Here is a 12,487-nt window from a genome sequence, read left to right as displayed (position 1 = left end):
GTGGTGAAATAGTAATATGGTCCTCCTCTTTTGCAATCTGAAAGATAAATCAGACCAGAAGTCACATTTTCTCATTTCAATTTGATTACTTGAAAGGGTCAGAGGGCTTTTTATGTCAATTTTTATTTATTGCAAAAATAATGTAACATTAAGTGGAATTTTGTAATTTATCCAAAAATCTCACTGGCCTAACAGATTGCGATATTCCCATTTTCTTCCCAGCGCGTTGTGGGGCTGTCTTCTGTATACAATTTTGTATTCTGCTTTTTCATATGTTAGAACATTAAGCATTTCCATGTTGTTACCTAGTCTTCAATTTTGATGGTGTATTTCTTTCAGTGGCCATGCTATAATTTTTTTTTAACAATGCTCGTCCTCGAACGCTTAATTTTTTTCCAGCTTGTTTTGGCGTTATAGCTTACACCGCAGTCATCGTCTTGGGACTCATTTCCTTAGCATTGCTTCCCTGGCGCGGCACTGCCCATCAAAGGGTTCCCCTGGTGGTTAGGGGCTGTGACACTTCCCTGCTAGAGGACGGGAACACAACGAAGCCCTGGCACAGCCTGTTCTCTTTAATTTTTGTTACTTTTACAGGTGTCTTCTTGTCTCAACTTGGTTTTGACTATTTCGCAGGGACTTGTTTTCTGCTTTTGCTGCTCTTTGTCCACTGTTCTCCAGAGAAGAAGGGGCCCATTTCGGGAGCACGTGACCCAGGAGCTCAGAGGCAGCGCCCACCGTTACGGGTTTGCGCCCGCTGTCCCGGGTTTGCGCGCTGCCGTCCCGGGTTTGCGTCCGCTGTCCCGGGTTTGCGCGCTGCCGTCCCGGGTTTGCGTCCGCTGTCCCGGGTTTGCGCGCTGCCGTCCCGGGTTTGCGTCCGCTGTCCCGGGTTTGCGCGCGGCCGTCCCGGGTTTACGCGCTGCCGTGCCGGGTTTGCGTCCGCTGTCCCGGGTTTACGCGCTGCCGTGCCGGGTTTGCGCGCGGCCGTCCCGGGTTTGCGCCTGGCCGTCCCCGGCCCGGCGGACTACACTTCCCAGGCGCCCCTGCGCGGCGGGTGCGGGCGCGGGACGCGGCTGCCGGCTGGGACCCGGAGTCCGAGGTCCACGGCGGAGCGCGATGGCCGCGTGGGGCGAGCGGCTGGCGGGCGTGCGCGGAGTGCTGCTGGACATCTCGGGCGTGCTGTACGACTGCGGCGCGGACGGCGGCAGGGCTATCGCCGGCTCGGTGGAGGCGGTGGCGAGGTGAGTGGGCCGCGGGCGGGCCTCCGTGGGTGCTGGGTCTGGTTTCTGCCGGGTCCCTCGGGCCACCGCCGGGGGGCGGGGCTGCCACCCTGGCCCCGCCCCCGCCCAGCGCCGGCCCCTGACCCGCTGCGGCCGCGGTGCGCGGGGACGTGGCCGCGCCGGGCCTCCGCGGGGCTGGGCTGCGCGGGCCGAAGGGCAGCCACGTGGTCCCTGTGGCTGCCGAGCGCTCCAGCTGTGACCAGTCTGAATTGAGATGTGCTCTAAGTGTAAAATACACACCGGATAACGAGATTTAGTGGAAAGAATGTAAAATAGCTTACTGAAGTCATTTTATGTTGATTATATGTGGAAATGATAATACTTGTAATGTTCCGTATTAGGTTAAATAAAATATTAAATGGATTCTACTTTTTTTTTTAACTTTGTTAATGTGCTTACTAGACAACTTTAAATTACGTGTGTGGCTCGCATTATAATTCTATTGGACCGCGTTGGTTCAGATGAGAGAAGGGGGAGGAGCTCCGGCCGCCAAGCCTTGCCCTTGGGGGACACTCCAGGACCATCGCTGGGCCTGGGCTTCGTAAGGCTTCACGCCGGCTTCTCTGGCCAGCGCTGCGTGGTGTGGATGGGCAGTTGGAAGGGCTAATTGCACAGGACTTGGCCTCCCACAGTCACTGGGGTGGAGCGGGGGACCACCTGACCTTGCAGGGACTCAGTTTACCTATCTGTAGATGGCAGTTAAGTGAGCCTCTTGTTCCTTCTTAGAGACCCACCCCACTGATCTGTATGTATGGGAACTGCTAAGATAATAGGGACCCAAACCGCCCTGCATAGCAAAGCAGGAGGTGTTTGGGAGGCTGCAAACTTGGAAAAGGGAGGCCTGGCCTCCAGGAGCACGGATGAAGGGCAGCCAGACCCAGGAGACCCCCGCAGCCCTGGCGTTGGCCCTCAGTGGCGGCTGGAGTCCTAGTTTTTTAACTGCCTTCCTGGCCTCTACCTTATCCTGCATCCGTCACAGACGAGAGCATTATGTGCTGGCACCTGTGGGAATGGAGCAGCGGACACAGGGCTGTGTTTTGGGGTGAAGCAGGCCTCACCTGGGGGAACAGGAGGCCAGCACCTCAGTGCTGTGACTGAGGCAGGCAGGGCCTCATGATGCTCACGTCTGGAGGGGAGATGGATGGTAAAGCTGCACACAGAAGAGTAAACCGAGTCACCACAGGTTGGCATAAGTGATGTAACACAGTAGGATACTGAGAGAATGTGACAGGGTGAGGGAGGCCTGTGCCAGAGAGGGGGGCTGGACAGCTCCGAGGAGAAGGCATTGCACGGAACCAGAGGGATGGGAAAGTGCCCTCTGCGTGGAGAGGCAGAGGAAGCGCATTCCAGGCAGAAGGAACAGCAGCTGCCAGGGCCTGAGGAAGAGGGGACGTGGCAGGTGCAAGGAGCTGAAGGGCCCCGTGTGCCGGGGACGAGGGGGCAGTGGCCACAGAGAGGTGTCCAGACTTTATCCTGAGTGGGAGGAAGTCAATGAAGATTTTAGGTTGGTGTGTCATGAGATCTGGTTTATGTTTTAAAGAAATTTAAATGTAAAAAGCGAAAACATGAGTGCAAGTGAAAGCAAAGATTTCCTTTGAAACCTTGGGTTGAGTCAGTCTTCACATCTCTGCCTCCAAATCTAGGAATCAACAACAGCAAATCAGCCCAGTAGGAGTATGGACAAAGGACATGAACAGCTTGTAAGAAAGGAAAAACAAGGGACCCAAAAGATGCTCAGCCTTACTCAAATAAGAGAAATCCAAATTAAAACTATACCGAGATGCCATTTTTCATCAATTTGAAAAAACTGGCAAAAATCCAAAAGTTTGAGAACACATTGTCTCGGTGAGTTTGTGGAAACAGACCCTGCTATGCGTTGCTTGTGGGAGATTTATTTGATGTCTATCAGCAGTTCCACTTCTGGGAATTTGTCCTACCTTGTCCATGAGAAATGATACAAGTACAAGGTCTCTCACGGCAGTGCCTTTTGAAATAGCCGAAGACGGACACAGCTCAAGTGCCCATCAATAGGGGAGTATCCCAGTCCATCTGTCCATACACTGGAGTATAAAAAGGAGCGAGCACCCCTCTCTGTGGACATGCTGCTAGAGAGACAGCAAGCACACAACAGCACACACAGTGCAACATCTCTTGTGTAGAAAGGCAGAAATGCAAGCACGTATTCCTACCACTGTGTTTGCATAAAGATACTGGAAGGACACAGACTGCTACAGAGTCTGTGGGAAGAGCTGGGGGACAAAGGACAGGGGAACTGGGTGCTTAGAAGGAGGGTGGGAAAGACTCCTCACTGGATAACTTTGTATATCAACTTTTTTTTGAGACGGAGTCTCTGTCACCTGAGCTAGAGTTCTGGGGCATCAGCCTAGGTCACAGCAACTTCAGGTCCTGCCTCAGCCTCCCAAGTAGCTGGGATTACAGGCGCACACCTCCATGCCCAGCTAATTTTTCTATTTTTAGTAAAGACGGGGTCTCGCTCTTGCTCAGGCTGGTCTCGAACTCCTGACCTCAAGCGATCCACCCACCTTGGCCTCCCAGAGTGCTAGGATTACAGGTGTGAGCTACCGCGCCCAGCCTGTATGTATATCGATGTTTTAAAGGTTTTTGGACCATGAGAATGCATTTCCCACTCAAAATACTAAATTATCTCAAGAAGATCTCTCTGGCTGCAGTACAGAGAATGGACTGGCAGGGGGGCACGAGGCAGAGGGTAAGAGAGCACACAGGGTCACCAGTTAGGAGACCACTGCAGTGGTCCAGGGGGAGCTGGTAGAGCTTGGACGAGGGAGGTGGCAATGGACACGGGGAGTAGGGAGTGAATTAAAGAGGAGTTTTGGGAGTAAAACCGATGGGACCTGCTGATAGACTGGATATTGTGGGGCCAGGGGGGACATGAGATAAAGGTGGCTTCCAGTGTCTGACTTGAGCACCTGGCAGGGTGGAGAGGGGCCAAGGAGGGGGTCACGGGGCAGGTGTCATGATGTGTATCAAACTCCTGGCCCAGTGCTTGCACACAGCAGCCCTTACAACAGTGCAACCTTGAAATATCATTGTCTGTGTTACTAATGTAGGGACTCCTATCATACATGCTTTTAATTCTTTTAAAATCAGAGCCACTTAAAACCAACTTATCGTTAAGGTAAATCATACAGGTATTGTGTGTGTAAAAGCCAGTGACTTCTCACCGCTGAACCTGCCTGAGTAACCAGCGTTTCTGAGCCCCATCCACGTTCCTTGGCAGTTACTGTCCACCCTCCCCTCACCCAGGGTAACCACTCTCCTGACCTCTAGAACTGCGGATTAGTTTTCCCTGTTATTAACTTGATATAAATGAAATCATACAGTATGTTCCCTTTTATGTCTTATTTCTTTCACTCAACGTTGTATTTGAGAGATTTTTTGTGTCTGTGGCATGTAGTCGTAGATTATTCATTCTCGTTATTGTGTCGTGTTCCACTGAGTGAATATCGCAAATTATCCATTCTCCTATTGATGGAATACGGTTTCCCATTTGGGGTTGGTAGGAATAGTGCTGCTGTGAACATTCTGGAACATGTGTTTGGGTGAGCACACAGATGCGTGTCTGTTGGTCCTGCATCCATGGGGTACCAGACCTGGGAGTGGAATTGCTGGCCCTGAGATGGAGGTATGTTCAGCTTTAGTAGATGCTGCCGAATAGTTTTCCAAAGTGGCTGTGCCAATTTACATTTCAAGCCAGCGATACGTGAGAGTCCCAGTTGCTCCATGTTCCAGTAAGAGCGCACACCTCCCAGGCAGGTGACGGCTGCAGGTGTGCAGCAGTGGCAGCCAAGACAGCTGCTTTCAGAGAGCATGTACTGTCTGCCAGGGGTAAGTGCGCTCCTCTTGCAGTCACACTTAGAACCCAGCAGGAGCAACTGCAGCTCAGAGAGCGGAGGGCTTGCCAGTTGTCAGAGCTGGGACAGCCCAGGGACAATCTGAACCCTGGTCGCCTGACCCAGGCCAGTACTTGGAATCCTTTGACGGGGAAGAGGGCATTGGGAAAGGTCAGAAGCATCTCTCCAACAGTTTCTTCTGAGCAGAGGCTCCCAACCTGGTACAGAACTGTCCAAGAAATGCATGTCCAAGAAATGCATGCGGAGTCCAGAGGGTGGCATCGAGAAGGGTTCTGCTAACCTTGGTGGGTTCTGCTGGCATCTTCTACCCGATCCCCAGGGGGTTTTGTTTTGCTTTGACTCCTGCAGATTTATCTAGCTGGGTATCTCTGGTAACAGCTACACTAAAATCTAACAGCAATATAATAACAACTTAAAATACACCGCAGCCAGTTATGTAGCTGAGAGAGGTGTGTGAGACTGTTTTTGGTGAGGGCCAAGTACTCACCATCCTGGGAGGGTTGTCATTGTGCTGTTCCAGGACTGCAGAACTGACGACCTGGTGTCTGAAACCCCCTGGGCTTCCCATGTCACAGGACCAAGTCCCCACCCTCTGCCTGGTCCACCAGGGCCTTCTCAAGTGGCCCTTGTGGCACCTCCCACTGGCTGGCAGCCCACACTGGGGTGCCCTGTGGTTCTTACTGACCTTCGTTTGCTCTCTTCAGCTCTCCTGTCATTTTTTAAGGACAAGGCCCCTCCATCTCCCCAGACCCAGCCTCTGTGGGGCCAGCCCATCACACTCAGGCCCAGGGAAGCCCGCATGCCCGTGGGTGCTGTGACAGGTGCCGGAGTGGCAGTGAAAGCTGTGCGGGAAACTTCCCCTCCAGTAAGACATTCCTGCTTTTGGAGTTTTCTGTGGGGATTTTCCAGAGATACAGGACACTTATTTTTCTCTCTTGGGGGCCAAGCCAAGAACGGACTCTAGCAGGAGTCTTCCATGGAACAGGCCCTGCTTGCCAAGGCGCACAGCTCTGGCATCCGGGGGGGACAGTATGGCTTTTGCAGCCACGACCTTTCACTCTGTGGCCTCCTTGATATGCGCAGCTCCCTTTGAAGTCCTGCAGGGGCTCAAAGGAAGTTCCTGGGGTGAGACCAGCAGCTGCAGCGGGGTGATTGTGAGGGGCCTTGGGGTCCTGGGGGAGCGTAGACCTCCATGGCAGCTCCCCAGTGCTGTGAGCTCCTGGGTGGCATCCTCCATTCTGTGGGCCTGGGAGGAGTGGCTCGCTGTGGCCACTCTTCTCCCTGGATTTTCTTGGTGACAGGTGTCCTCAGATTTTATTGAGAGACACAGCACAGGGGAGTATAAACTGGCCTTGTTAAAATAGTATTGCCACGGTAACAGTGGTCACCATTCACTGAGAGTGGCCTGTCCTGTGCCAGGCAGGTGCCTAACCACCCACCTCATTTCACAGCAGCCCCTGAAGCAGGGGTGCCCGCCCCTGTTCAAGGTGAGGACGGAGGCTTAGAGAGATTCAGGGACTGGAAGAGGTAGAAAAAGTGGCTGAGCCCCCATTAAAAGTGCACGTGCACATTCATTCCTTTGCGCACACCCCAGCAAGCAAGCGCTGAGCGCCCTGCCGTGCTAACAACACGGTTCTAGGCGCTGGGGCTTTGTGGCAGTGAACAGGCAGATGGAAGCTTGTGCCCTGGCAGAGCCGACTCTGCAGTAGAGGCGACAGCACTAGTGCATCCCCATCTGAGAGATGGGGAGCCCAGGGCTGGGGGGCCTGGCAGCGCAGTCCCTGCAGTGAGCTAACTGAGATCCGGAGATGCCAGGCTAAGAGCTTCCAGATGGAGGAACAAGAGGCCCAGGCTAGTGCTGCCCTCGCTTCCTGGAGCTGCAGGGCCCACTTTCTGCTCTGGGACTTGTGGGTAGGCGTGGCCACAGGCCGGGGACATCTGTAACCAGCTGAGTCCCCCCAACTAGCCCTTTATTGGAGCCCATTCTTGGGCGGATTGGGCTCCCCGAGGGGAGCCATTCAGAGGCTGGGCCAGGCACAGCGGGGGCTGCAGAGGCCCGCCTAGGGGCCCTGCCCGATGGCCCAGAAGCATCTGCATGTGAAAGGGGGGTGGGCATTTACTGCATCCTGTCGTGGCCACTAAAGCACATCTGCTGCGCCCAGCCCAGGCCTGGCCTGGCCTTGCCTTTTTGGAGCCGGCGGAAGGAAGCAGGCTGGGCTGGGCCCAGGACAGCCTCATAAAGCAATTCCTGCCCAGGACCGCCCCATGGCCCTGATGCTGCTGAGCCAGGCCACAGCCGGTCCTTCCAGTGGCAGCTGTCAATCCCCAGTGTGCACCTGCAGCCTTGGGGACCCTCTCAAAAAGCAAGTGGCTCCCAGCAGGTCTTGGAGCAGTGAGGGACCAGGGCCAGGTGAACTTTGACGTCTGGCTAGTTCTGGGACCCTGGGACCTCCTCCTCCTCCATGCTTGGCTGCCCTGGCACCATCTGGCCTTAGGGACATGGGTGCCCAGAAGTAGTAATAACAGCAATAACAATAATAATGATAATAATAATGTGGCCTTCGCAGCCTCATCCCACCCCCAACACGTGGTGTGGCACCTGCCAGAGGGGCCCTGCAGGACATTATGGGGGGGACATTTGTTTGAGCCAACAGGAGCTTTCCTGACTCAGCCTGGACCTTGGACAAGGGGTATTTGTCATGTGCTGTCATTTGTGCTGCCATTTACCGCCAGGAGGTGAAGCAGCTGCCTTCAGAGGTGGCGGAGGTGGGAAGAGCACGCGGCTCCCCTCATCCCTGCTCCATGTTTTCCCTCTGTCCCTCCAGCTTTTTAAATTTCATAAGAAATAGGTGGCTTCCCTGGGTAGACATTCCCACTGGCACGTGAATATACGGAGAGAAAAGTCCAAGTCCTCCGTCACTGGCCCAATCCCAGTCACTTCCCCAGGGTGACACGGCAGATCCTTCCAGATCTTTCCTTAGTATTCCCCCAAAAGCACAGAGGATTTTGAGACACAGCTCCTGCCTTCCCTGATTCTCATTCCATCCTGGGGCCACTGGCCCGTCACACTGTCCACTGCCTGCTGCCCCTGCCCTCCTCGCTCCAGACTTGTGTTTTGTGAGTGCCCAGGTCACCAGAGCCAGAGACCCCTTTCAAGTCCCCAGGCCAGAGGTTTTCAACTCTATGTAGCCTCAGAGCATTTACCCCCAAATCAAATTTGGGACAGAACTCCAAAATTTAAAAAAGACATATAAAAGAACAAGCTGAATAGTGTATGTTTTCTATATTTAACGTCATAATGTTATTTTGAGTCCATTCAGTGAAAATGGTGAAAGCGTTTTGATGAACAGCAACGTGGAAGTCTGGGGCAGGGGACCGCGCAACCCAGCTTGGGCATTCCCGGTGCGATGTGTGTGCCGGAGCAAGCTCCTGTCCGGAGGGGATGGGTGGGCGCCCTGCGGCTTGTCCAGGCTGCAGACCGTGCAGCTGGGAGAAGGAAGGAGCTAGCTCTGCTGGATGCTGTGTATACTAAGTGAAAAGCTACAGGGCAATGTGAATAAAATTCCATTTTTGTTAAGAAAAAGAAAGGGAACACAACCACCCCCATATATCTGGAGTAGAGAGTAATAAATCCCGAACTTGAGCTGTGTGGAGGGAAACTGAGGAAGGTTGCCTGGCTGTGGAAGAACTGTCGGGAGTAAGATGTGATTCCCAGTTTCTGATCTCAGCCTTGTGGGCAAAGTCACCCTGTGGAAATCAAGGGCGGCCGGATGGGGGTTCTGGAGCGGAGTTACCGGTTTACCTGGACAGATGCTGTGTCTGCCAGGGAGCGAGTGGGGCACAAGTTACCCACAAAGTCCCCTCCTCTCCAGGCTCCCCACTGGCGTGACCTTTCCCCTCTTTCAAAAGGTGCCCCGGGAAGTGCCCTCCGAGCTCCTGCTCGGGCACCTTACTGTCCTGTGAGACTCTGCCTGCCTCAAGGGCCGAGATGCCCCAGCATCCAGCACGGGGTTTGTCAGAGATGTGGTTTTCGTTGTCACTATCACAGTCATCACTGCCATTTATTGAGTGTTTGAAATCTATGAGGTGCTTCCCATATGTTTGTTTTTTAATATGTTCTCTGCATAGTAGCCCTGTCCAGTAGCTACGTTAGTGCCTCGTTTCACAGATGAGGAACCTGAGGTTGGGGCAGGTTAGGTGGCAGGTTGTGGTCACACGGAAGGAGGGGTGTCTGCTTCCAGAGACAAGCTCCCACCTTACTTTGGCATGCCCGGCCTCTGTCCCCTGCAGCACCTGGCACTGGACCAGGTGTCCTGGTGCTCGAGGACCACTGGCTGCTGGCTGAGCATCTCGGTCTGGGAAGTGGCAGTAAGAACCCCAGATTCCCCCAGCATGCCCCAGGGCACCTCGTGTCCCTCTGAGCCTCAGTCTTTCTGTGAAATGAGCCATGTAGGTCGGACCATCTCCAGGGTCGCCTCTGGCTTGCAGATTCCTGGGCACTTGATCGTCGTAGGTTGTGTTTATTCATTGCTGTTAAATCCATGCTCAGGAGCTCAGCATGTCCCTGTGACCTGGGCTGGGACTCCAGCACATCAAAGAGAGGACACCTGGATGTGTGTTCTGTGGGCGGGCGAGGAGGGCACAGGCATGGGGAGGTGTGCCACATGTTTCGTAAGGGCCCTGGCTGGGGGTCTGCCCGTGTCTGCTTGACCTCACTGCCATCCTCCTGAGGTCACTGGCCAGCTGCCCCGGACTGAGAGGCCCAGCCAGGGCCCAGCCACTGCGTCACTGTGTCTCTTTTCTCCATACAGACTTTGGACTCTGACGACACTCAGGTGTGTGCCACTGCCCCACAGAGTGTCTGGCAGAGCATGGGGAGGACGCTATGGTCAGGGGCCAGGGGGCGAGGGCCAGGGACAACTGGCCTCCAGTCTAGCTGGCAGGTCTGTCCTGTGGGTCATTGGGAAGGAGGAGGAAGCGCAGCAGGCCGAGCTGGAGCTAGTGGCAGTGACCTCTGCTCGAGGCCTTCAGGGTCACCTTCGTGCCCAGCCTCTACCTGGTCTCCTGCCTGGCAACCCTGGACAGCTGGAAGGCCACTGTTACTCCATTCGTGGCTGGGGCTTAAGGACCCCCGGAATTTGGCTGTGGATGCTCAGCTGTCAAGGGCAGGCGCTGGTGCCCAGCTAGGAAGCCAGACCCCGTCCTGCAGGGGCAGGAGCCCTTCTGTTGCTGCTCCTGCCACTGCACCCGAGCTGGAGCACATCAGGGACACGGAGAGCTGGGCCAGGCCAGGCCCGGATCGGTGTGGGCATCCCTGGGGATATGTGGATAACTGTATTTTTCTACTGAAAAAGCAACTCTGCTTATGGGCTCTCATTTGACCTTCTATTTAAAAAAATTGGATTCTTTCAGGAAATGAGCACCTTGCAGGTTTCAAGTCTCCAAATGTGTTTTCAGTCTCCTTTGCTTTCCAAAAGGGAAGCAACTGAAGATCTCAAAATCAGTGGCTGGCACTGCCCAGGAACCCTGGTGTTAAAAGTATCTTGGGGCCGGGCGCAGTGGCTCACGCCTGTAATCCTAGCACTCTGGGAGGTCGAGGCGGGAGGATCACTTGGGGTTAGGAGTTCGAGACCAGCCTGAGCAAGAGTGAGACCCCGTCTCTACTAAAAATAGAAAATTTAGCTGGGTGTAGTGGCATGTGTCTGTAGTCCCAGCTACTCGAGAGGCTGAGGCAGGAGGATTGCCTGAGCTCGGGGAATCTGAGGTTGCTGTGAGCTGTGTTGACACCACTTCACTCTAGCCCGGGCAACAGAGCGAGACTCTGTCGCAAAAAAAAAAAAATCTTGGTGCTACTGGGGCCTCGGGCAGGCACTGCTGCCTGTTTCCTCCACAACAACCCCTGAAGGGTGCTTAGTGTCCTTTGTCCTTTCCCCTCGGAGGAAACTGAGGCTGGAGCTTTTACATCTCCACACTGGTTCCATTTCAGTAGTGCTAGGGACCCTCATCCCATACCAGCTGATCTGCCCTGTGGCCCCAGTAGGCAGGGGCAGGCTGGGGGTCAGGGAGGCTGGAGCCCAGTGGGGGATGCCCCTCCCTGCCCACCTCCACATCCCCTTTCCCCCGGCCCATCCAATCTGGAATTGGGTCATTTAGGTGCTTCTCTCAGTAAAGCACCTGCCTGCTGGGTGCTGGTACTGTGCCAGATGTATTTGGGGTGCACTTCTGGAGAGCACCCAGGGGAACTCAATGCAGGAAAGTGCTGGTCACTTCCTGCCAGTCTTGGGCCCCTGCGAACCTCTGAGCTGCTGTTTCCCAAATTCAAACTTCACTTTGTGGATCAGCACATTCAATCTGTGAACTGCTGCCCAGAGCCCTTTGATGGCACTGTCCCCAAGGGTCCCCTGTGGCCCTGCCCTACAGCTCCCTGTGCCCCTGTGGTCCCCTGAGCACCTGCTGTGCCCCTCTTCTGGTCTCTGTGACCCTGGGCCTGGGCACTGTCCACCCAGAGTCCCAGAGCCCCAGAGCCCAACCTAGGAGACACCAAGGTGACACCCACGTTGGTGAAGCAAGGCTCTGGTCACTGGAGATGTAGCTGATCGTGCACCAGAGTGCCCCCAGGTGCTGCCCTCGGCTCAGCTGTTCTTGGGCACCAGGCGTGGACAGGGTGCTGACAGGACATAGCCTGGCCCTCAGGGAGCCCTGGGCTGGCAGAGGAGGCAGAAGGAAGGTGGTTGTGAGCAGAGCAGTAGGGAGGGCTGTGCACACTCAGCTGTGGGGGCTTGGGCTCTGCCTTGGAGTGCGGGGGCCTCCCATTGGAGGGGATGTGAACCCTTGTAGGATGAGGGATCTGGCCGCAGGGGAGGGTGCAGGGAAAGCCCAGGGTGATGAGAGGGCCTCTGGGTCAGGCAAAGGTGACACATTCCACTGGCTGAAAGGGAGGGGGGGGGGGACGGGGGGGGGGGACCCAGCTGGGGGGTCTTGTGCTGCTAGTTCCCTGGCAGCCTCCTGCCTCCTGCCCGCCTCCCCTCCCAGCCCCTCCCAGGGGAACCCCTGGCCCTCTCCAGATTCCGGAACTTGGACGAGCTGGAGAGGGCAGGCTGCTGAGCTGTCCCAAGGTCACTCAGGATGTCCAATAATTGTCCTAACACTTTACCTGCTATGGAACAATAATGCGAGGGTTTTCATTATTTTCGGGTGAGCGCTCCTGGCAGATGCCGACAGCCAGCAGATGTGTAAAGTCCGAGGTGATTTGTAAGGGACCGGCTCATCTGATGCACGGTAATTGCACCGGGCGACGTTGTCACTCAGAGGTTCGTC

At 55.0% G+C, this 12,487-nt stretch overlaps 1 protein-coding gene across 1 annotated transcript in view; it reads left to right on the top strand.

The window, feature by feature from the left end:
- The first annotated feature begins 1,049 nt into the window (after positions 1–1,049).
- LOC123649817 (phospholysine phosphohistidine inorganic pyrophosphate phosphatase) overlaps positions 1,050–12,487 on the top strand; it is a 101,425-nt gene continuing 89,987 nt past the window's right edge. Inside the window, exon 1 of the mRNA XM_045568015.1 lies at positions 1,050–1,238. Within this exon, the coding sequence (XP_045423971.1) occupies positions 1,114–1,238 (125 nt within the window). The 5' untranslated portion in view covers positions 1,050–1,113. The remainder of the gene's footprint in view (positions 1,239–12,487) is intronic.

Source organism: Lemur catta, chromosome 14 (assembly GCF_020740605.2).
Source record: "Lemur catta isolate mLemCat1 chromosome 14, mLemCat1.pri, whole genome shotgun sequence".
Classification (NCBI taxonomy): domain Eukaryota; kingdom Metazoa; phylum Chordata; class Mammalia; order Primates; family Lemuridae; genus Lemur; species Lemur catta.
The sequence above is the reverse complement of the archived record's forward strand: the minus strand, read 5'-3'. Positions and strand labels throughout refer to the sequence as shown.